Here is a 25,271-nt window from a genome sequence, read left to right as displayed (position 1 = left end):
CCTCAAGTACTTCGTTTGTACCAGGCTGGGTACCATCCCTCAGATCAGCTTAGGATGCTTTTATATCTACTCTGAACCATGGACTCCACTGAGTTTCTGAATTGAGTCCTTCTCATTCAATACCCAGGGCACTTAATTTTCCACCCTGTTTCTGGAGCATTTTGCCTTTAAAACCCTATTTCAGAGTTAGGTGAAGTCTGATTTTGATAAATCTATGAAAGGTATTTAAGAACTTTGCTTGAAAAGAGAAGGGTTATTATGGCAACAGCTCTGTGGTGTAGTGGTTGCCTAGGATGTGTAAGGCCTTGGGTTTGATCCAAAGTACCACAACAAAAGAAAAGAAGGAAGGAAGGAAGGAAGGGAGGAAGGAAGGAAGGAAGGAAGGGAGGAAGGAAGGGAGGAGAGAGAAAGAAAAGAGAAATATGCTAATAAACAGCTAGTGAGCTAGTGCTTGCAAAGCACCAATGGTTATCCTGTTCGGAAAATGGTGGTGGAAGCAGAATGGCTGTACCCATCTGTGTGTCAGGGATGGTCCCTCTCTCCCTCATCCTCCATAGGGAGCTTTGACATTGCTTCTTGGGAGAGGAGGTTGGCACCACAGGCTGTAGGAAGAATGGGATTCCCAAGGCGCTGAGTCTGTAAGAGCACCTCCACCCTCCCTATCACCTCTTCCATCCACGCAGAGCCTGGACAGGGACCTTACTTGGGAGTCAGCATAGCACTGTAAAGATCCTCTGCTGGAGACCTACAGACTGCCATTTTGGGAAATGGCACAGAGGGGCCTTCTTGCAGATGTCCCATAATAATGCATTATCTTTGTGTTTCTGTTTTCAAACATTGTTTTAGTTTAATTTTTTAAATTTATATGTTTGTGTGAGTGTGGGTATGTGGATGTGTGTGGAGGTCAGAGGATAACTTTCAGCAGTCAGGTCTCTCCTTTCACAATGTGTTTTGGGGACCAAACTCAGTTCATCAGGCTTGCCATGTAAATACTTCTGTTTCTGGAGCCATTTTGATGGGCCCGTTTCTCTCTTAATAGAGGCTTGACTCCTATGTAGGCGCGGAGACTTAAATGTAAGGCTTGGTACCTGGTAAATGTTTGTTGAATGAATGAGTGAGTGAGTGGAGTCACCAGCTTCTCTGCACCTCACAGCCTCCCTATGAACTAAGGAACACTGTTGGAGACTATTTCCGAGTCACAGGAGAGGTCCTTTCTGTGTCAGGAGGAGTCTACTTCTTTTTCCGAGGGGTAAGCATTCCTTCACAAGCTGAATTTCTCCTGTCACTGACAAAAATCAAGAAAAGCACTAGCTGCTCACCCATGTCTGAGAGACGAGTGTGTGAAGCTGAGAATCTCACAGTCATTCACAGCTGGAGTGGGGGGACTGCCTAATGTCTCCCCAAGGGCCCAACAGCGGTCATGCAACACAGGCAGCCCTGGAGCTCCATCATAAGCCTTATATGGAAGGTAAGATTTAAGCATAGGAATAGAGTGGAAACCTCTTCAGTGACAGGATTATGACCAGTTTATCAGAACAGTCCTTTACAACTCAGACCAGTGAATGGAATCTACATGTGTGGTGGAATCATTTTATTCTATCTGAAATCTCATATATAAGCAGTCTGTGACTATTCTTCCTGTGGGAGGGGTCTTTTCTTAGGCTGGCTGGCCAGCAAGCCTCAGGGACCCTCCTGTGCCTGCCTACCTAGGGATTACAGTGTGTGCTGCCCTGTGTCTGTGTCTGCGTTTTAGTTTTCATTAAAAAATTTTTTTATTTATTATTTTTATTTTAAGGGTATGTGTGTATTGCCTGTGTGTAGATAAGTGCATCCATGTTGTGTAATGCCTGCGGAGGACAGAAGAGGCTGTCAGATCCCCTGGAACTGGAGTTATGGACAGTTGTTAGCTGCCATGTGGGTGCTGGGATTCGAACCTGGGTCTTCTGCAAGAACAGTTGGTGTTCTTAACTGCTGAGCCATCTCTCCAGCCCCTAAGTTTTCATTTTTTTAAACATGCATGCTAGAGATTGAACTCAGGTCTTCACGTTTGCTTAGCAAACACTTTACAAACTGACACGTCTTCTCAGGCCCTGTGGTATTTTCTTTGAATGTGGGACCTCCTTTTAGAATTTTACTTACTTGTAAAAACTAGAGCTGAGGGAAGGCATGGCCTGAGTTCTAGTCTTACTTTCTTTAAAGAAGGGTGAGAACTCAGGTTCATACAAACAAATCTGAATGCAGAATTTGAAATCATTATGTTTAATTTGTGTTTTGAGAATTCCATGCATGAATACTGACTGTATTTACATAATTTCCACTGCTCCCTCATGATTTTTAAAAATATTAATTTTATTTATTTTTAATTGTGTGTGTGCATGCACACATGAGTGCAAGGTCCCTGAGTCCAGAGGAGGATGGTAGAGCCCCTAGGACTGGAGTTACAGGCCATTGTGAGCTGCCCAATGTGGGTGTGGGAATCAAATGTATGTCTTCTGCAAAAGCAGTATGAGATCTTAACCACTGAGCCATCTCTTCAGCCCCATGATTTTTTTTTTGTCTTTTTGAAACAGGGTCTCCCTGTAGCCCCAGCTGTCCTGGAACTCACTATGTAGACCAGGCTGGCCTTGAACTCACAGAGATCTGCCTGCCTTTGTCTTCTGAGTGCTCTGACTAAAGGTGTGTGCCACCACACCTGGCTCAGCACCCTGATTAAATTTTTTTTTATTTTAAAATAGTTTATTATTTTTATTTTATGTGTATGAGTGTATTGCCTGGGTGTAAGTGCACCATATTGTGCAATGCCCACAGATGTCAGAAGAGGGCATCAGATCCCCCTGGAATTGGAGTTAAGGACTGTTGTCAGCCACCATGTGGGTGCTGGGTATCGAACCCGGGTCCTCTGTAGGAGCAGCCAGTGCTCTTAACCACTGAACCATCTCTCCAGCCCCAGCCCCATGATTTTTTTTTTTTTGATATGAGATTTCTCTATGTAGTCCAGACTGGCCTTGAACTCTCCATCCTCTTGCCTCAACCTACTGAGTGTTGGGATTACAGGTGTGTACCACTATACCTAGTTAGATCATTATGATTTTTAAAAAAATATTTATTTTTTATTTTATGTGTGTGCATGTATTGCCTGCATGTAGATAAGTGCACTCGTCTTGTGCAATGCCCGTGGAGGACAGAAGAGGCTGTCAGATCCCCTGGAACTGGAGTTATGGACAGTTGTTAGCTGCCATGTGGGTGCTGGGATTTGAACCTGGGTCTTCTGCAAGAACAACCAGTGTTCTTAACCACTGAGCCATCTCTCCACCCCCGATCATTGTGATTTTTAAAAAGATTTATTTATTTTTATTTTATGTGTATGATTGATTTGTTTTTAAAACCCCCATGAGCCACATTATGCCATCCACCCCATTAGCTCAATCTGTGCTGCCCTGTTCTTCATACTCTCTGCTGGACCCTCCCCCCATCTCCACTGGTGCCTTACTTTGAAAGCATGCTGAGGCTCATTTAGCCACATCTAACATTTCCCAGGAACTTATTCTGTCTGTTCATTTGCAGATTCAATATTTCCTGCAGAGGAGGCCGTCCCTCAAGAGTTTGTTTGTGGACAGTTACAGTGAGATACTTTTGTAAGTGATGTTTTGACTTGTGTGTTCCTTTTGGCCTCCTGAGGTGACTGCTGTCAATTCTCATTCATCTCTCACCTATGCTGAACGAGGCACATAGTAGGGCCTCAGTAAGCATGTTGAAGCAATGGTGGAAGGTACTGAACCATTCAGATGAATGAATACCAACTATTGTCTTACCAGGTGCTGGGGCTGACGGACTGTGTCGCGGGTTTATATGGCTTATAGACTGAGTTAGAAGTTCCTTTCTTTACTTTGTCTGTTGTGTGTGCATCCATCTGCCATTCACTGGGTTACACTGGGAGATGGTAGTGAAATATACACAGCTCTTACCTTCAGGAATTCCCAATGTTCAAGGCAGGGATTTTTGAAAAATATTTTAATTAATTCTTTGAGAACTTCATACAATGCATTTTGATTATATTTCTCCTCTCCCAACGTAGATTTTTTTCACCTTAGCATCATTGATATTTTGGACTAGGTAATTACAGTTGTGGTGGGGGTAGGACTGTCATGTACACTAAAGAAGACTTAGCAGCATCTCTAGCCCCTCCCCAATAGATGCCAGTATCTTTTCTTGGCACTCAGAAACACCTGCAGATAGGTACAAAGGCCCCCAACTAGATGTGGTGGTGGTGAGGGTGTGTATGCCTGGTTAAAAGTCACTGTTTTAAGAAAAGACAGAAACAAAGTCAGAGCTATAATTTGATGTGGGTGTCAAATGAGCTTCCATTTATAAAATAAGCTAGGATTCCAAACCATAGCATTTATCTGTCTCCTGGGATTTTGCCTCAGACTCTGTTCTGTTCCCCAGATTTCTCTCAGTTTCATTTCTGGTGTGATTAGGGAGTTGATTTATAGCACTGTTGTGGCTACCTTATCCCCAGGACTCACAAACCTCATGCTTCCTGTCTAATCTTTCCTTCCATCCCAAAGGGCAAACTCAAACTGCAGTGTCTATAATAACTGTTAAAGCAGTACTGATTTGCCTGAGAAGTAGCGTTCTCCCACATAGCATTATGCCAGTAAACTCAAGATTCTAGTCCTAGGACGGTATGACCACATTGTGGTTATGCTAAATAATGCTCACATATGTGTGTGTATATGTGTGTGTGTGTGTACGTACATGTACACTATACATGTGAATATATTACACTTTTATTTGTATCATGCACATTGATACAAATTACAAGAGTAGAAAATAAGTTTATAACCAAACAGGAGTTTGTTGCCCCCAGCACTTCTGTCTCTGAAACCCTCCTTCCTTGGGCACTTCTCCATCTTGTAGCTCTCTCTTCTGACATGTGCTTCTGACATGCAGTAGGTTAGGACTCAGCATCTTCCTTCCCTGTTTTCCCTTTCATCTTTCCAACTGATTATGTAATAATTTTTGCGTTAATCAATAATCAGCGTTTGTATTCTTATGCCTTTGTAAATATTCCTAGCAGTTGAGCTTCACAATGCTCCACGTTTTTTTGTTTCTTCTGAAATTAGTGATTATTTTTCACTTGTTTAGTTTTCATTGTGTACAATGCTAATTATTCCCACACTCCCTAAAAAAGGAGCAATTTCCCTCAAAAATCAGTCCTATAAATTATAATACATGATCAGATCTCTTTTTTCCCTGAGATTTTTTCCTACACTCCTCTTTGTCCTTTTTAGTATCCTCTTGTCTTTGAGACAGTTCTCACTATGTAGCCCAGGCTGGCCTCTACCTTACAACAATCCTCCTGCCTTTGCTTCTGGAGTTGGGATTATAGGTATGCACCACCATGCCATTTCCTGTTTTCTCTTTCTGACGGAGTTGTGTTCCCAGCCTGCTGTTGTCTGGCACCCTGAGACTTCTCTCTGCTGCCAGCCTTGGAATTCTCCTGGTTCTTGTCTCTTCCTCTTCTCTTCTTTCTTGGCTTTTCCTTGTGTTATTGGAATGCATCCTTCAGTATTTTCAGTGGCACAGTCTTAAGGGGAGGTGGCTGACACCCTGCAGAACACGGTGCAGCTAAGCTCTGATGGACATTCAGTGCATTTCTGAGTTGTATTTTCAATGCACGGCACGTTTTTCAGGATGTAACTCTACCATAAATCAGAGAGCATCTGTGATATATTTGCATTTTGGTTGTAAGATTTTGGCTCTGAAACCCCACACATTTTTGTCCCTGTTCCTGCTGAAAATGTGTGTGATAAAGGAAGCAAGGCCCTACCTGCCCCAGCCCTACATGGCTGCACTCAGTCTACAGACTCATTCAGTCTAGGGCTTTGCTCATGGCCGCCCCCTAAGCAGTGCTGCCTGTCCCTCTACCCTCAGCTTTGTGCAGTCGCTGTTCATGTTGGTGTCTGTGGTACTGTACTTCAGCCAACGCAAGGAGTATGTGGCTTCCATGGTGTTCTCCCTGGCCATGGGCTGGACCAACATGCTCTACTACACCCGTGGCTTCCAGCAGATGGGCATCTATGCCGTCATGATCGAGAAGGTGCGTTCCCAAGTGCATTCTCCACAGGGCCCCGTTTGCTCCATGGGTATGAGATATTGCCTAGCGCAACCTGTTTGACTCTTAGCCTATTTCTCAAGGATCAAGCAACCTGGCATTGACCCTGGTACAAGGGGCTCTCCTCAAACTTGAGGCCTTCGCATCCTAAGCCTCCCTCTCCCAACCAGAGCAAAGGCCCTGGGGGAGGTGTGGGCTATTTCCTCATGACTTCTGAGCTGGAAACCACAGAACGCGGCCTGTTGCAGGTTCCTGATGTGTGTTCTGGGGTTCCGCTCCAGGCTGATGCAGCGCTGGTCCTTACCATGCTCCTCCCAGGGCTGGGCTTGTCTCTAATGAGCCTGTTCTTCCCACAGATGATCCTCAGAGACCTGTGTCGATTCATGTTTGTCTACCTCGTGTTCTTGTTTGGATTTTCTACAGGTAATCTGTTTAGTCAGGGTGGTGGTAGGCATGTCTCTTGCTCACCTGACTCCCAGGTGCGGTGCTTGCCTGCAGGTGAGAGCGGATGACAGATAACTCGCTGAAATGAGCCAGAGACCTCGGAAATGCTATTCATAAAATGTTCTTAGTTGTTTTAGAGATACAAGTGCTGCCTGCTTGCAGTATAGCTATAGTTTGGCTCAGTTTTTTTTCACAACTTACTTCACTATTTAAGACAGGAAGGTTTTAAGAATAGTACAAATAACTGCTCTATTCTTCTTATCCAGGTTCCCTACATTTTACCACTTAAATTTTTTGACTGATTTTTATTTTATGTGTATGCATGTATGTAAGTGAGCCATGTGTGTACAATGTCTGTGGAAGTCAGAAGAGGGTGTCAAATACCCTGGAACTGGAGTTACAGCTGTTAGCTGCCATGTGGGTGCTGGGAACCAAACCCAGATCTTCTGCAAGAGCAGTCAATGCTCTTAACTGCTGCACCATCTCTCCAGCACCATCTACCATTGAAAAACCTGTCTCTGTCCCTCCCCTTCCTTCTCCTCTCCCCTCCTCCCTTCCCCTCCTACCCTCCTTTTCCTTCCCCTCTCTTCCCCTCTCCTTTCCTTCCTTCTCCTCCATCCTCTTCTTTTTTTGTGATGTTGGAGATTGAACCTAGGGTCTAATATATGTTAGGCAAGTTCCTATTGAGTTATAGCCCCAGGCCTCAAACAATGATTTTCTAACTCCACCACTCTTTGCACATTTAGTCCCTGGCACTTTATTACAAGGAAGAGCTTTTATCATGTTCCTTAATTCATTTAAAAAATTATTATTTTTATTTTATGTGTATATGTGTATTGCCTGCATGTAGGCAAGTGCACCCGTGTCGTGCAGTGCCCGCAGAGGTCAGAAGAGACCGTCGGATCCCCTGGGACTGGAGTTATGGACAGTTGTTAGCTGCCATGTGGGTGCTGGGATTTGAACCCGGGTCTTCTGCAGGAACGAGTGTTCTTAACCACTGAGCCATCTCTCCACCCCCTTAATTCATTTTTTAATTAAAAATTTTTAAATTTTATGTGCATGAATATTTTGCCTGCATGTATGTAAGTGTACCCATGTCATGCAATGCCTGCAGAGCCAGAAGAGACCATTGGATCTCCTGAAACTGGAGTTGTGTATGGTTGCCAGCCACCAGGTGGGTTCTGGGAATGAAAGCCGGGTCTTCTGCAGGAGCAGTCAGTGTGCTTAATTACTGAACCATCTTTCTGGTCCCCTCAATTCATTTTTAAACACCATGGTCTCGTGGACTCGTTTTACTCTTTTTGGATTCTCACTATTACTTGAGTCATAATCTTCCCATCATCAGTTATTTTGAAGCTGAGACCTGGTCCTTGGGAGCCCTTCCGACTGGCTTCTATAACCCTTTAATTGGTCCACATTGTGCTTTGAGTGAACCACTCTGCTTGAATCCTCATCTGAGTTCTGAAGTCACTTAGTTCCTGTGGTATGTCTATCCCTGCTCCTACCCTGCAGTTTATTTTGGAACTTCTGCATAGGAGGGCTGGCAGCCATAACTAAGAGGAGACCTGATAGGTATGGGCCTTGGCATCTGATCTAAAGTCCCATATAGCAGCAGGCATAGACATGGATTAGGCTAAGGGGGTTAGTGGGTACCAATAATATTCAGTAAACAGCACATAACTGCTCAGAAGTTGTCAGGCCCTGTATTACATTTCCAAGGAAGAATGTGGGCAGAAGCCACTCTTTTCTGAGTTGCCCAACACCTGTGGTTCTAGAGTGGACTTCTAAAAGACACAGGCAAGGGCTAGAGAGATGGTTCTGTGGTTAAGAGCACTTGCTATTCTTATACAGGACCTGGGTTTAGTTCCTAACACCAAGATGGTGGCTTACAACCATATATAACTCCAGTTCCAGGGGATCTGATGCCCTCTTCTACCCTCTTCTGCCCCCTGTGGGCACCAGGCATGCATGTGGTACACATACTTACATGCAGTTAAAACATTCACATGTATAAAATAAAAATAAATAAATATGTAAAAAAGATTAAGGGCCGGAGAAATGGTTCAGCAGTTAAGAGCACTTGCTGCTCTTGCAGAGGACCTAGGTTCAGTTCCCAGCACCCAGATGGCAGCTCACAACCACCTGTAACTCTAGTTCTACGGATCCATTGCACCAGACATGCATATGGTACACATGCATACATGTAGGAAAACACACATACACATAAAGATATCTTTAAAAACATTTAAAAGACACAGGCAAACACAATGTGGTTGACAAGGTAGGCCAGGCCTACCTGACTTGTGAAGTTGGGCAGGTTGTATCCTCCACAGGGACCTGTATATTTGCTTTGTATATTTATTTTAGCATTATTTTCTTTTTTTTTCTTTTATGTGTATTCATGTATTGCCTGTGTGTAGGTAAGTGCACCCATGTTGTGCAATGTCTGAGGAGGACAGAAGAGGCCGTCGGATCCCCTGGAACTGGAGTTACGGAACAGTTGTTAGCTGCCATGCGGGTGCTGAGATTTGAACCCAGGTCTTCTGCAAGAACAACAACTGTTCTTAACCACTTAGCTATCTCTCCAGCCCCTAGTATTATTTTCTAATAGACCATAATAAAGTTCTTAAGATGACAATCAGCATGCTATGACAGTTTTCTGATAGTTTGTGGGAAGAGGTGTTACATGGCTGAGCAGTCTTCCAGCTATGACCCATCTTGAGGCAGGAGGGTGTATGTCAGGGGTCTAGGCTCTTGGCTTCCATCCAACTGTGCCCCTTCCTCTTGCAACTTGTAGCTGTGGTGACGCTGATTGAAGATGGGAAGAATGACTCTATGCCTCTTGAGTCCACATCACACAGGTGGCGGGGCTGCAAGCCAGCGGACAGCTCCTACAACAGCCTGTACTCTACATGTCTGGAGCTGTTCAAATTCACCATCGGCATGGGTGACCTGGAATTCACCGAGAACTATGACTTCAAGGCTGTCTTCATCATCCTGCTGCTGGCCTACGTGATTCTCACCTACATCCTCCTGCTCAACATGCTCATTGCTCTCATGGGTGAGACTGTCAACAAGATTGCACAGGAGAGCAAGAACATCTGGAAGCTGCAGGTGAGCAGCATGTGATGGAGTACAGCATGCAGCCTGGAGGTGGCTGTTCTGCTTGCTGTTAAACAGCCAGGCACCTGAGGCCTGGTGGGACTGGTGAGAGGGCAGGAAGCCCAGGTAGACCTGAGGATCAACATTGGCAGCTCCCTTGGTGGATTCCTTCCTGTGGGTGTCCCTGCTGTACACTGTCTGTACACAGTCAGGTTAGCTTAGCTAGTGCTCACAGATTCTGTATGACCTGGGGCCAAGCAGTCCCAGAGAGAAAGGGATGTAGGCTCAGCCCCTATCCACCATAGGAGATCTTGGTCTAGGTGGGTACTGGACACCAGACTCAAGGGTGTGGTTCATATGGGGTGGGGGCCTGAGAGCTGCGTTTCTAAGCCACATGGCCAACTACCTCCCTAACTCCTACCAATAAATCATTGCTCTTTTTTGATTTATTCATTTTTATTTTATGTGTGTATGTGTTTCACTTACATGTAAGTAAGTGCACTACATAGCTGTAATGCCTACAGAGGACAGAAGAGGGCATAGGATCCCCGGGAACTGGAGTTATGGATGGTTGTTAGCTACCATGTGGGTGTTGAAAACCAAACCTGTGTCCTCTGCAAGAGTAGCCAGTGCTCTTAACCACTGAGTCATATCTCCAGTCCCTAAAGCACTGTTCTTATTAAGTAGCACTTACTGAATGGTAGGTCTTTTTCTAAGTGTCTGACTTACCTATCTCATTGAATCCTCCACAATTCTCTGAAGGGAGTTCTATCACTATCCCATCTTTAGACGAGGCATCGAGGTATAAGGATGTCATCTATCTGTGTTCCAGACCACATAGCTGTCAAGAAGCAGAGCCAGGATTTAGACCAGGTGGTCTCATTTTTTTTTTTTTTTGATTTTTTGAGACAAGGTCTCCCTTTAGCCCCAGCTGGCCTGGAACTCCATATGTAGACCAGGCTGGCCTTGATCTCACAGAAATCCACCTGCCTTCTGCCCCCCCCCACGTGCTGGGATTGAAGGTGTGTGCCACCATGCCTGACTGTCTAGCTGGTCTTACTTTTGAGACCCCAATTTCACCCAGCACCCTATATAATTCGTTGTGAGTTCCCTGGGTAAGTTGGGATATTCCACATCACTTACAGGGCTGTCCTTCCAGGTTCAGCAGGCAGCACCCAGGCAGAGGCAGGTCTGGGCTAGATTCCTTCATGGAGTGTGTGCCTGTCAGGCTGTGCAAACAGACTTGCTGCTGGAGGTACTTCAGGGTGGGCTTAGGGGCACCAGATGAAGCTCTGGTAAGGCTGAACCAGGCTGGTTGCTTGTATCTCTCTTTCTGCAGAGAGCCATCACCATCCTGGACACAGAGAAGAGCTTCTTGAAGTGCATGAGGAAGGCCTTCCGCTCAGGCAAGCTGCTGCAGGTGGGGTTTACACCCGATGGCAAAGATGACTACCGGTGGTGTTTCAGGTAAGGCCCAAACAGGAGTCAATGCTGAGAATTCCTGAGCTAATGGATATGGCGGACCCAGCCAGGAGCCAGTTGAGGCTGTAGAGACCAGTCTCAGTGCTCCTTGGGGCTAGAGTAGTGGACTCTCAAGGCCAGCAGCTGGTGCAAGTGCCACTCCAGGACACAACTGTGAGCACAGGAAACCTACCTAAGATCTTAGCATGTAGGACATCAGCATTAAATCCTGGAAAATTTGAGGTTTCCAGAAGGGACAACTAGGCAAACAGAGTCAAACCCAGGAATTCAATGTTTAAAGTTCTTGAGCCTTGTGGTGTGGCTGGGAAGTGGTGATGTCTATAAAGCAAGCACTGGCTGTTCTCCCCACCAGCTGTGTCTCCATCCTAATATGCAGATGGTGAGGCCATAGGCAGTTGGTCCCCCAGACCCTGTCCCCTCCCTTGCAGGGTGGACGAAGTGAACTGGACTACCTGGAACACCAATGTGGGCATCATTAACGAGGATCCGGGCAACTGTGAGGGGGTCAAGCGCACTCTGAGCTTTTCCCTGAGGTCAGGCCGAGGTGAGGTGTGACAGGTGATACTGTGGCAGGGAGGGCCTGATGCTGGGTAGATGGGTCCCCCACTCCTTGCAGACCTTTCTCACATAAGAACTGGGCTATGTAGCAGCCCCAGATGCCAGGCATACACACACTCAATCACTGGTGCATGTCTTCAAACACACTGTGCCACTGAGTGCTCAGTGTGTTCCTACAAACTGTCCACTGCTTGTATCCCCGTGTAGGCACTGTCCTTAGTGCCCCTGAGGAAGCAGCTTAGACCACATCCACCCCTCCAAATGGCTAGTTTATGTGATTGCCTACCTTCTCAGCCCTGTCCCTCAGACCCATGTGTAGTCAGAAATCTGTAAAGCCATAGGGTCACAAACAGGTGCATGTGAACACCTTTACGTGACACATCCAGGCAAGTGGACTGAACTATGGCTTAGTGGTACTGCTCTTGGTCTACTAAGCACAAGGCCCTGAGTTCAGCAGTCCCTACCGCTAGAAAAATAAATGTATTTTTGTCTGCTAAATCCAACATAAGGGCCATTTTGGGGTCTATTTCTTTTAACTGCTATTTTTCCTGACTGTGAGCCAAATTTTCTTTGTTTTCCTTTGTTTTTCCTAGTATTTTCAAATGACGTACTGGACATTGTAGATAATATACTGTGGGAAACCTAGATTCTGTTACTTTCTTTTAAAGAACATGGAGTTTTTGTTCAGTTGGTACTTTAGTTACTAAGGAATCACGTAATACTTGTGCATGCTTAAAGGATCTTTTTTCCCCTCTTATTTTTATTAGCTCTTTGAAAATTTCGTACAATGTATTTTGGTTGCATTCACTCCCTTTCCACAATCCTCTCAGATCCACTACCTTCGCTACTCACCCAACTTTGTTCTCTCTCTCTCTCTCTGTCTTTCAAAATCCATGGAATTCAATTTGTGCTGCCCATATACTTTTGTGTAAAAGGACATCCATGGGAGTGGTTAACCTATCAGGGATCTCACCCTTAAAGAAAACTGACTCTCCTCCCGGAAGCTGTCAATTAACAATATCGGTGGATGACTACAAGGAAATAGTGTTTTCCAAACTCCACAGGGCAATTGCACATATGAACCCACAGTAGTTGTGACAGCATGCATAAGACCTGTGCAAGCTCAAGACAGATAAAATCCCAGCATAGAGAGAAAGGACACGATATCCCTCTCCTAGCTGAGGCGCTGCTGGCTTAAATTGTCTTAAGAATTCTTGTTTCCCCATACTGGCCAGATTCCCTGGTATATTCAGGCTTTTGTGTGTCGGCCACACTTCCAGCCCCATAGCAGCCTTTCTGTGGTCTCACCAATACAAGTAAGCTAAGCCCAGATCTCAGCCACGGACTGTGGAAACTACCCTGCCCCAAAGCCTACTGGACCTCCACTGTCACAATTCCTTCTTCTCCTGTGCTCTGTTATAGTGATTCTAGTTGTGTGAGCTGCCCCAAACTCTGATTTCTTCCTCTTTCATTCAGAGAAAATTCCATGCTTTTCGGCATTCCATGCTGCTTGGACTGTTCCTTGAATGTTTGTAAAATTGTCCCTTAAGCAGAAAGGAGGAACTCATAAGCCTTGTTAGTTTTACTGCTCTCAGGGTTTGTGGCTTCTCAGTATCTGTTACTTCAGGCCTAAACATAATTGGCTGTGTGCATTTTGCCCAGTTTATGATTGCCAAGAGCAGTTCAGCCCAATATGAGATGCTCCATTATAGTTGGATGCAGAGATCGAGTTCGTCAAAGGCTTACTTTTGGGGTTGGTGATGTAGCTCTGTGGTTGAGCACTTGTCTAGCAGGTACAAGACCCAATGTTCTATCTCCAACAGAGAAAAACTGAAAAAGGCTATTTTTGGAAAGTTTTCCCACTGCTTGAGGGCCTCATTACTGTCCACACAGGCCTCCTGCAGTCTCCTGACTTCCTGTGAGTCTAACTGGAAAGCCTCTCTGGGTCGCATCATCACTGATTATCTTTTCTTCAATTTGTTAGCTGTGCTAACATTGTCAGTGATGTATTAAAAAATGGCTTTGTGAGTGATTTGGGTAGTTTTCTGGTATCACCGCTACAGACTCTGAAATCCCACAGTTATTACAAGATTCTCTGTTTCACTTTGCAGGCTATTTGCCTGATGCTGTAGACTGTTACAGCATTGTACACTCACTGTATTAATAAAGATGTCGGCCCAGTGGCAGGGATCTGCACTTTTGTTTTAATCGGAATAAGATGGAAGATGGCTGGAGGTCCCGGAGTTTTGTACTTACATTTCTTAGGAATTAGGAAACATTACATAAGGATTTCGCGTCCATATTTAACTTTGTAACAGTAGACACTCTAGTGATGAATAGCCAGATAATTCAGGTAACAAGTCCTCTCCCCATCAGACAGTGCATATGGTAAGAAGAGGTGGGAAAATTCGGGAAGGAAAGGCCTGGTGGGGGAGTGGTAAGTAGAGGAGATGGGGGACTGTGTGGAGGAATCTTGGCATCAGAATGTGGTGAGTGGCACTGGGAACCTCAGATCCCCTTTGAGGACCCTGGAACTAGCTAGGCCAAACAGTTCCTTGTTGGGGGATCCTGCTGCTAGGGTTGTAGTCCTTCATGTCCGGATAGCTCTAAGGGGCTCTGTGCTATATGGAAGGACTCCCTTTCTCAGCGGGGGCCTCCTACTCTCTGCCTGACTTACCTGGAAAGTGCTGCCAAGCGAGGATGCCTGACCTTATTTGGAACATGACCTTTGGCATAGTTACCTGGAGTAAAAACTACCCCCAGGTTTTTTTCTATATGATAATTAGGCATTGCCCCATAGTAGGATGATAGGATCCTGCTACCACATGTAAATAAAGCATACTATGAGCACCTATCAGCTGAAGCATTGGCTGCTGCCTCCACACTATATTTTCCCTGACCCCCACTGAATAAATGGAGCTGTTTCACTGAGTCTGGAGCTGTATCACTGAACCTGCCTCCCCTGAAGGGCTTTCTTCCGTCAGTGCTCACTGGCCGTGCTGACCCCGTTTGTCGCTTCTGCTCCCTTTGTCCTGTGGATCGGTGGCCAATGACCCATGAGGGGAGGGAGAGACCCCACAGTTCCTGAGGCTGGGTGTCTCTACTACCCATCCAGCCAGTAATCAGTATCCCAACAGGCAGCTGGCTTGTCATCCCTGCCCCCCTACATTCCTGTTTTGATACTTAGTGTTCTTCAAGGAATCCTCCTTTGGCAATTGGTGCTTGGTGTTTGTTTGGGGTTGGAGTACAGGCCAGTCCTCATGGGGGATACCATCAGTGTCCAGACCTGGAGAATTCAGCTGGAGCAATCACAATGGCATTTTACTTCCTCCTCCCCCCTCTCCTCCTCTTCCACCTCCTCCTTCTCCTCCTCCTCCTCCTCCTCCTCCTCCTCCTCCGTGTCACAGTGCGTGTGTAGTGAAGCTGGCTTTCTCTTTCCACCTTTATGTATGTTCTGGGTATTGAGTTTATATCACCAGGCATGTGGAACAAGTGCTGTTACTGGCTGAACCATTTCATTAGTCCAGCCTCTGCCATTCTTGATGCCTTTGGTTGTGGCCTTCTAGTGGAGGGGGTTAGCCCCTGGCCTGAGGCCTGGAGGTGTGAATATTGACTCGTGTCCTAGTCTGTTTCTCCATTGCTGTGACAAAACACTCTGACCAATATCAACTCGGGGAGGAAAGGGTTTATTTGTCTTACATATCCTGGGTCCCAGTTCATCTGGGAGCCCAAGGTAGGAACTCAGGGCAGGAACCTGGAGGCAGGAGCTGGAGCACAGGCCATGGAGGAATGCTGCTTGCTGGTTTGCTCTCCTGGCCCCTGCTCAGCCTGCTTTCTTATGCAACACAGGCCCACCTGCCCAGGGGTGGCACCACCCACAGTGGGCTGGGCCCTCCCACATCACTCATCAAGAAGATGCCCCTCAGACATGGCCACAGGCCAGTCCAATAGAGGCAATTCCCCAAATGAGGCTCCCTCAACCCAGGTGTGTCAAGTTGACACTAAAGCTATCCAGCACAACTGGTTTTGCAGAGAGAGTAGATTCAGGGTGCCAACCACAGTGCTTAGCCAATCAGAAAATGAAAGTATCATATAGATTGCCTTCTTGGCTGTCATTTCTGAAGCAGCCAGATAGTAGAGGCAGCTGTGGGGCCGACAACCAAGTCTTTCTCTGGAGCTCTGTGGGGTTTGAGACCTTGCCAGGGTTCTTATTTGAAGCCCAGTGTTACCAGGCCTCCCTTGTCATTTCCCCCTAGTCTGCTATACCCTAGTGGGGCCTCAACCTTAAGTCCTGATTTTTCAGCTGATGTTCATCACTCTAGAGCTGATCCAGTGTGGAGTTGCATTGCAGAAACCTCTTCCATTTGGGCAGGGAGGCAATGGAGCCTGAGAGAGGCAAGTGATGGACTCACAAGGTCACAGGTATGCTAGGTTGGGGTGGAGGAAGAAAACTTAAAAGTGTTCTGTGGGTAGATCAAGCTCCTTGAGTAGAAGAGGAAGAGGAAACTACAAGGATCCAGGAGCCCAAGGATGCCTGGGCTTTCTTTCATCTGGAGATGCAGGGCCTACAAGTAAACCTTTGTTTTGCTGCATCCAAGGTAGTAATGATGTTTTACCCTTTAGTTTCAGGGAGAAACTGGAAGAACTTTGCCCTGGTTCCCCTTCTGAGGGATGCAAGCACTAGAGACAGGCATGCTACCCAGCCAGAGGAAGTTCATCTGAAGCACTTTTCAGGATCCCTTAAGCCAGAGGATGCTGAGATCTTCAAGGATTCCATGGTCCCTGGGCAGAAGTGAGGGACATGTGCAGAGATCAACTCTGGGCCTTTGGATGCCTCAGTGCCCCAGCAGGGGAAGGGTATGCTCAGGGAACACCAGAGCCCTGTCTGTGCCTGCCTAGGCATTTTCTTAGGACTTCATTGGACGTGCTGTGGGAAGCACGAGTGGGTGCCTGAAAAGAATCTGCATCCAACCATTGCTGACCCAGGGTGAAGAGCTTCAGTGGTCTCTCTTGCAACTTTTTGCTGATTTCTTTAAACAGCATGAATGGCAAATCTCTACTTGGATACATGTTAGACCCTTGTTTTATTTGATTTTTGGATTGCTGGGAGCAAGAGGAAATGAAATCCAGGAAAACAACCTTTGAGAACCAAACACTTCATATAAAATGCTGAAACTCTTCCTCTCAGCATTACACTTAATATCTCACTTGCCCTGAGCGGTCTGGGAGAAGTTATCATTGATAAACTACCCAGAGAAGTTAGAGGAGGCCAGTCCTATTCCCAGCTCTGGAAAAATTAGCTTATTCCAGAAATGAATATTTCCTTTCAGTTTGAAATATCAAAGTCCCCAAATATTAGCGCTCTTGCTGTTTAAAATAAAAGTATGGAAACATATCCAAGGGACACGAGAAGAACATTTCATTATTCTTCTATTTGTAGTGACAAAAATCCTGTCCCCCTGCAGCGATAAATGCTTATGCCCCTGTACACTTGTCACTCATAAAATAAAAATATATGCAAATATGCATTATCAGAAGTGTGAATTTTGTGTAAGTAATTGGATTGGCATTGCTAATTGGTGCTCTATGAAGTCATTTTGTGCCCGAGTATGTGTGCAAGTTGTGTGCACCCTGCCCAAATGGCCAGTCACTGGTTACTCTTTAGTTGTTACCCCTGGGTGAGGTCACTGCTTCACAAGTGCATGTCCTGTAGCCAGAAAACTGTGGTCCATGGGCTGACCTCATCTGCTACCTGTTTTTATAAACAATCTTTCATGGGAACACAGCCTCACCTATTCATTTCTGTTGTTTGTGGCTGCTTTCCAGCTACAATGCAGACTTGAGTAGTTGTCATAGAGACTGAGTAATTTCAATGCCTAAAATATTTAGTATTTGGCTATTAAAAGAAAAGTTTGCTGACCTCTTGTTTATGAGATAGAACATAAACAAATAACCTGGGAGACAGGGCTATCCCAGACATGGATGGGTGTGTTAATGTTTGTGGAATGACTTCTCTAGTCATGAAATTATTGGACAAGGGTTCAAAATGATAGAGATTTAAGCTGAGGCTGGACCATTGGCTATATCATTAGGAACTGTATTATCTATTTTTTTCTCATTGCTTTGACAGAATACCTGACAGAAACAAGGAAGGATTTATTTTGGTTCATAGTTGAAGGGGGTATATAGTTCATCATGGGGGGCCGGGGGGAGGCATGGCAGCTTGGGAGTTGTAAGCTTGTGGCAAAGTTTCCTCACATCTCTGTGGATCAGAAGAAGAGAACTTGGGCCAGACAAGGAGTGGGCTTGTATTTCTCAAGTCTGTGAGCATATATTTGCTAGCTATGTCATATAGGCCATGATAACGACAGGCCAAGTGTATTGGGTTAAAAATATTTACACCAGGTCATACATAGTGGTATATGCCTTTACTCCCAGCACTCAGGAGGCAGAGGCAGGAAGATCTCTGGGAGATTGAGGTAAGCCTGGTTTACATAGAAAGTCCCAGGCTAGCTGGGGCTTCAGGAAAATATTGTCTAAAAAAAAGGGTATTTACCAGACCAGAAGAGACACAGAGATTTATTAAAGAAAATACAGTGCAAGGAGAGAAAGGGGCACAGTGGGAAATTCTAAAAGAAAGAAACATTTCCCTGATGCCAAGAGAAAATGGGAGGTCTTTTATAAAAGTTAGAGGAAAGTTACTTAATTTTGTCTTGTGTGCCATTTGTGTGGTTCATACTTGGGTAGGTGAGTAGGCATTTTACTGTCTTGTTAAGCAGTGAATTTTATAGCATTAGTTGTCTTTCTCTCTGATTTTTAAAATTACACCTCTCTCTCTCTCTCTCTTTCTCTGTGCATGTGTGTGTGTGTGTGTGTGTGTGTGTGTGTGTGTGTGTGTGTGTGTGTGTGTGTGTATACGTGGGCATGTACATGCCACAGCAGGCATGTGGAAAACAGCTTGAGGGAATTGGTTTTCTTCTTCTGTCATGTGGGTCCTGGCGATCAAACTCAGATTGTCAGAGTTGGAAGCAAGTGACTTTAGAGACTCAATTGTCTTTCCTGAGATTGACCATTTGGTGTAAGAACTCATGGGTCATTAGGAATTAGCTCTAAATGTTTGTATGAGACATCACAACTTGCTGGGGTCAAGCATCAGGGACTCTGGTATGATTGTTAAACTGTGGGAGTTTCTGCCTCTACAAACTAGGCCCTATGTCCAAGGGGATCCACAGCCCTCTAAAACAGCACCACCAGCTGCAGATTAAGTGTTTAAACACATAAGTTCATTGGGGACATTTCACATTCTAGATGTACTGAGACTATCCTCCGCGTTGTCCAGCATTATACCCATCTCACATGTCCTTGAGGCACAGTTGAGGTGGCCCTTGAGGTGCCTATGGGTGAAATGAGGTGTGCATAGCTCACATGGCAGGTGAGTGAGGAGGAGAAATACAGACTGCCAGGATGGTTGGTGTGTTTATGAAAGTGCTTGATGTGCGGTTATCTTTTAAGATTCATAACAGCTTATGAGGAAGCTATTATTAGTTCCACTTTATAGATGAGAAGATCAAGGCTCCAAAAGGTGCTAAGTTACACAGCCAGCAAAGAGTGTGACCTGGGTCTGACCCCTGGAAGTCTGACTTCAAACCTATCTTTACTGCTGAGTCAGGCCTGGGGCGTGCCAGCCCATTCCTGTCAGAAGGAAGCCGGGCAGGCCTCTTTCTTCCTGCAGTGGGCCCTGGGTTTTTTGCTTTATTTGAATCCCTTCTCAGAAGACACTGTGGAGTGATCTGGTACTAACAAGTTCTTTTTTTATTTTTCATGTATCTCTGTGTGTGGCATGCATATGTGCACGTGTTCTCTCATCTATGCGTGTGTGTGTGTGTGTGTGTGTGCGTGTGTGTGTGTGTATGCGTGCGCGTGCACGCCTGAGGTCTAAGATTGATGTTGGAAATCTTCCTATATCACTTTCCACTTTATCCATTGAGACAAGGTTTCTCAGTCGAACCCAGAGCTAGCCGATACAGCTTGCCGTGCTAGTCAGTTTGCTCAGAAGATCTCAGCTCTGCCTTCCAAGTACTGGAATTACAGGTGAGCGGCCACATCCACTTGGTATTTACGTAGGTTCTTGAGATCCAAACTCTGGTCTTCATACCTGCGTGGCAAGTGATTTGACCTCTGAGCCATCTCCCCAGCCCCAGATTTTTATAAATTGGAGCAATTTTTGAATTTACTCAGAGCTGGATGTGATCTTGTGGGTATTTTCAATTTTCTGAACAATTTCTTCCATATCAAACTTTTCCTTCCAAGTGCCTTCTAAAACTGACCCTGCCAACTTCAATAATTTTGCTGCATAAATTAAATTGTCTTCCATAGGAGTAGAGAAGAGAGCATTCAGCAATTCCTGAAGACCAACCTGAAGGACATCTGCTCTTGTACCTTGTCTCTTTGTTCCTTTGATCTCCAGGTTAAGATAAAGTTCTCCAAGAAACAGTACAAATGCATGAAATGGTTTTGAATCACTTCATCAAGGTTATTATTATTATTATTATTATTGTTGTTGTTGTTTGTTGGGGTCCTCTGTTATGCAAAGTAGAAGTCTCTTCACGTCCGGATAGCTCACGAGCTCAGAAACCATGTGCTGCAGATTCCTTTCATAGCAGAGTGCCTTCCTGGCATCCTCCCTGACTCTTCTTTTAAAGTGCTCGCCACAAATACATGCCCTCCGGCACAGGAGCTACCAGGTTTTTAATCAGGCGTTGTCTGATAGCCTGATAGAAGCCCACTGCCCTATGTAAATGAGGCATCCTAAAAGTACCTATCAGCTAAGGCTTCTTCTGCTGTCTCTACACTATAAATAGTCCTAGTTTTACCCCAATAAAGTTGGAGCTGGAGCTGAATCACTGAGATCTGAGCTGAGTCACTTGTCTTGAGCTGTAACACTAAATCCTGTGATCCAGTCTCCCTGGGGGGTGCTATTCCTCCGTCACCAACTCGCGGACACCCTAGCTTTCGCCGTCCCTCGTACGCTTCCCGTGTGGTCCAAGTGGCCAGTGGGCCTCACATCCTGAGGAAGGTATATGGGTGAAATAGGGACGGGATCGACTGAGTAGACCTCAGTAGCGGAGGAACTTTCACTGCCCAGGAGTGCGCGCTGGGACCCTGAGAGCCCAGCGCGTGCTCGCCTATAGTTGTTTGGAGACGGGGTCTCCCTGTAGCCCCAGTTGGCCTGGAACTTTCTCTATAGACCAGGCTGGCCTTGAACTCATAGTGATCCACCTGCCTCTGTCTCCTTAGTTCTGGGATTAAAGGCATGTGCCACCACGCCTGGCTAGTTTATTATTTTTATGTGTATGAGTGTATTGCCCCCATGTGTGTAAATACATCCATGCCGTGCAATGCCCTCAGAAGTCAGAAGAGGGTGTCAGATCCCTGGAGTTGGAGTTTCGGATGGTTGTTAGCCGCCATGTGGGTGTTAGGAATCAAACCTGGGTCCCCTGTAAGAGCAGCCAGTGCTCTTAACCACTGAGCCATCTCTCCAGCCCCTACAGTGCAATCTTTAATTTTTTATTCTGTCTGACATCTTTGAAGTAGTAATTGACAGAGGTCCCTACTTTTGGGCTAATTGTCAGGTGACTGGACAGGTAATTACACAGGTCAGCTTCCATATAAGAGAAATTTGGCACCATCATGGTCTGTTGGTAGATGAGTTCCACAAGGTCTTGCAAAGCATTATCTTTTGTAACCTAGCCATTCAAAATTTCTACAAACAGTTCAATTTCTGTTTCAAAACTGCCAGACTGTTCTGTAAGATGATCCAGAAAATCCTAAACATATTCTAACAGAGTGGAATAATCCTTACAAGCATCTTCAAAGGATTCTGTAAAATTAGAATAACTTGATGGGTAAAATTTGGGGGTGTTATTGCTCTTGGTTACCTTCTAGAACTTGACAGTAAGATCTTGTTGCCGAAGATACTACATATGTGAGTTTTAGAACATGGAGAAATCAAGCTGGTACTGACCTTGAAACTTCATCTCTACTGGCTAGCTTCAGTGTGCCAGAAGGTGCTATGCATGCTACCAGAAGAGAAAAGTAATTATCAGCTTTAGTCAGCTGTGAACACGATAAACTGTGATAATGCCTGGCCTGGCAGGATATGCCTACTGGTGCAATAGTGGCATGAATGTTCTGGAAGTAACCAACCACTTTCTGATTGGATTTAAGGCCTGCTTCACAAGATGGAGTTCATACCCAGCACTGTTAGCAGGACCAAGAATCTATGGCTAGACAGGTCACAGGCTGTAGGGGAGAACCTACTGTTGCTACTACTATCATTCTGCTAAATAGACATAGTATTAAATTCCTAATGACTTACTGTTATACACATAGATTAGTGCATTTCTCAGCTCTCACCAGAGAAGCATCTTTTTGCAGCCAAATGGAGATTAACAAAGATTCCCAACTGGCCAATGTGCAGAGAATAAGAGACTGCAGAGTGCTCAGACCTAAGGGGACACTGATATCACACCCATTTCCCAAAGGCTTAAGAATCATCTTGAAAGGGGAAAGGAAAGATTATAAGAGCCAGAGGTGGTGGATGACTACAATGAAATAATATTTTCAGGACACAACAGGAACGTTGTACATATGCACCCGCGGTGCTTGTAACAGCATACACAAGACCTGTGCAAATCCAAGCCAGACAAAAATCTCAGCTTGGTTGGGGGGCTGGGGATGGAGTGGCAAGAAGCCACAACTCTAGCTGAGAAACTATAGGCAGACACTGCTGGGAGAGAGTCAGTTTTCTTTAAGGGTGTGATGCAGGATAGGTTGACCAGGCTCCAGGCGATGGACTTACTCTAAAAAATATTTGTGGAACACAAATTGGATTAGATAGGCCTTAAAATATAGAGGACATGGAATGTGGGCCGTCTGAGGGGAGATGAAGGAGAGGGTCTGAACATGATCAAAGAATCAATAAACATGTTATTTATTTGTGAGCATTTGCAGACAGCTTAGACTTTAGCACAGGAGCCATAACCATCTGGGGCTTAGTCATGGCTGACTCCAAGTTCTGATATGGGATTTTATCCTGTGAACTATGTGGAGCTGTTTTGGGCCTCATTTGCATGGCAGGGCAGCGCTGGGTAGGTGCAGCAGCTGATCTAGATTACTAAGAAATATTCACACTATGAAGAAAATGGAACAGATTTGTCAGGGGCTGGTAATCTATATTTGGATGATATTGATGATGAGATGGACCCAGAGATCGAAGAAGCTTCTGCAAACTTTTGTTTAGAATCATAGTGTAAGCAAAAACAGTAAAGTTAACTTTGAGTATATCAATTTAAAAATTATTTATTTGTATTTGATGTGTATGAATGTTTTGCTTGTATGTATGTAAGTACACCACAAGCATGTAAAGATAGCAGAGGTCAGAAGAGGGCATCTGGTCCCTGGAACTGGAGCTATGGACTGTTAGATGTGGGTGCTGGAAACTGAACCTGGGTCCCCTGCAAAAGCAGCCAGTGCTCTTAATTGCTGAGCCATCTTTCCATCCCTGAGCATATCAATTAAAAATATTTTATTTACTATTTTTATTTTATGTGTATGAGTGTATTGCCTGCATGTATGTGAGTGCACCTGTATCGTACAGTGCCATGGAGATCAGAAGAGGGCATTAGATTCCCCTGGAACCTGTTAAGGACAGTTTGTAGCTGCCATGTGGGTCCTGGGAATCGAACCCGGGTCCTCTGTGAGAGCAGTCAGTGCTTAACCATTGAGCCATCTCTCCAGCCCAAGCATATGAGTTTTAAAAAACAGTTTAGGTATATCGATTTAGCAGAACACAGTAAAACAAGAAAATAATATATCAAATTAAGGATGTTGAATTGTTACTAATGTATGAAACTTTAATTTTGTTTACTACTATCTGTCAAACTAAACTTTATTCCCTCTACTTAAAAAGTGTATATAAAAATAATTTATTATGTCCAGTTAGTTACACTGGTTTGACTGCAATAAAATCAATTTCCAAATAAGTGAAATGTTGAAAGTTAAAAAAAAATCCTTTTATACAAAACTGGGACTGTCATGCCTGTGTCACCTGGTCCATTCTTTTAAAATAAGTAAGCTCTTTTTTTTATCAGTACAATCTTAGCTCAATGGTTTCCAGTTTTTTCCCTTTCCTTTTTCTTTCTCTCCTCCCTCCCCCTCCCTCCCTCCCTGAGTAAAGTTGCCATAAAATGTCCAAGTGAAGGTTTTTGTACAGACGTGTTTTTAACTCCTTTAAAAAAAAATACCAAAGAGCTTCTTTGCTGACACTATGGTAGCAAAAGTTTGCTTAGCTTTGTAAGAAACCACCATATTGTCTCGAAAAGTGGCCAAACTGCCTCCCACATCCCACCAGCAGTGAATGAGAATTCTTGTTCCTTACCAGCATTGCATGCTGTCCACATTTTTTACTTTGGACATTCCAATTTGTGGGCCTTTTTCTTATTTCTGGTTCTCTCTCTACATCTAAACTCTTTTTTTTTTTTGTCTTTTTGAGGCAGGGTTTACCTGTCGCCATAGCTAGCTTGGATCTTGCTATGGAGACCGTGTCTGCCTCCCCAGTGCTGAGATTAAAGGTGCACACCACCACACCCAGCTTATATCTAAACTCTTAATAGCTTTGTCTAATACACATTTACATGCTAGTGTATTATTTTTTTTCAGGTCACATTATTTTTAATTTTTCTGTATTTTTTCTTTACTAATTCTCTCCTAAAGAGATGACATAAAAGAGAATGAAATCGAACAAATATGTGTCTACAATTGATTGATGTGTCTACATGTTTTATACATTTTTCATTTATTTTTATTTGGCAACTATAGCCCCCCCCACTTCTACACCCACACATCCACCCACTCCCCTGTTGTAGAATGGCTGAATCAAGCTATTTTGCATGAGTACCACCTGACTACTTACCATGTTTTCATGGTCAGAACATTAAAAATCTACTTTTTTGGTGATTTTTCAAGTTTGTTGTCTCTTTTTTAAGATGTGAGTTCACCCATGTCGTGCAATGCCACAGAGGTCTGAAGAGGGCTTCAGATTCCCCTGGAACTGGAGTTAAGGACAGTTTGTAGCCACCATGTGGGTGCTGGGAATCGAACCCAGGTCCTCCACAAGAGCAGTCAGTACTCTTAACCACTGAGCCATCTCTCCAGCTCTGTTGTCTCTCTCTTTTTTTTTGGTCTTTTTTTTTTGGCCTTTTTTTATGGTCTAGCCCCAGCTGTCCTGGAACTCACTATGTAGACCAGGCTGGCCTTGAACTCACAGATCTGCCTGCCTCTACCTCCTGAGTGCTGGGATTAAAGGCGTGCGCCACTATGCCTGGCCCCTGTTGTCTTTCTAAAAAATTAATTTTAGGGGCTAAAATTAATGACTAGACATATATTATGTTTCTTGAGCTAGTTGTATGTATAACTTGTCAGTAGGTTGTTGGACTAATATGGTTCCCTCTGTTTTATTTTAAAACTACCTAAGCATTATTTATCTCTCGCATTGTCTAACCATTCC

The 25,271-nt window shown here is 44.7% G+C and overlaps 1 protein-coding gene and 1 pseudogene across 5 annotated transcripts in view; one reads left to right on the top strand and one right to left on the bottom strand.

The window, feature by feature from the left end:
- LOC103751981 (sedoheptulokinase) overlaps positions 1-17,241 on the top strand; it is a 70,290-nt gene extending 53,049 nt beyond the window's left edge. Inside the window, exons 14-22 of one of the 5 annotated variants that reach the window (XM_029557459.1) lie at positions 1,154-1,249; positions 3,565-3,635; positions 5,938-6,103; positions 6,475-6,541; positions 9,360-9,676; positions 11,004-11,131; positions 11,575-11,690; positions 16,008-16,126; positions 16,328-16,497. In XM_029557459.1, coding sequence (XP_029413319.1) covers positions 1,154-1,249; positions 3,565-3,635; positions 5,938-6,103; positions 6,475-6,541; positions 9,360-9,676; positions 11,004-11,131; positions 11,575-11,690; positions 16,008-16,126; positions 16,328-16,372 — 1,125 coding nt within the window. In that variant the 3' untranslated portion in view covers positions 16,373-16,497. Of the gene's footprint in view, positions 1-1,153; positions 1,250-3,564; positions 3,636-5,937; positions 6,104-6,474; positions 6,542-9,359; positions 9,677-11,003; positions 11,132-11,522; positions 11,691-16,007; positions 16,127-16,327 lie in introns of those variants that run through there. The other 4 variants (XM_029557460.1, XM_017794996.2, XM_029557461.1 and 1 more) reach the window with 4 other exon arrangements.
- A 2,693-nt stretch (positions 17,242-19,934) lies between these two features.
- LOC103752017 lies at positions 19,935-22,823 on the bottom strand (annotated as a pseudogene).
- Positions 22,824-25,271: the final 2,448 nt, after the last annotated feature.

Source organism: Nannospalax galili, unplaced genomic scaffold (assembly GCF_000622305.1).
Source record: "Nannospalax galili isolate Female #2095 unplaced genomic scaffold, S.galili_v1.0 scaffold888, whole genome shotgun sequence".
Classification (NCBI taxonomy): Eukaryota; Metazoa; Chordata; class Mammalia; order Rodentia; family Spalacidae; genus Nannospalax; species Nannospalax galili.
This window is presented reverse-complemented; position numbering and strand designations above follow the sequence as displayed.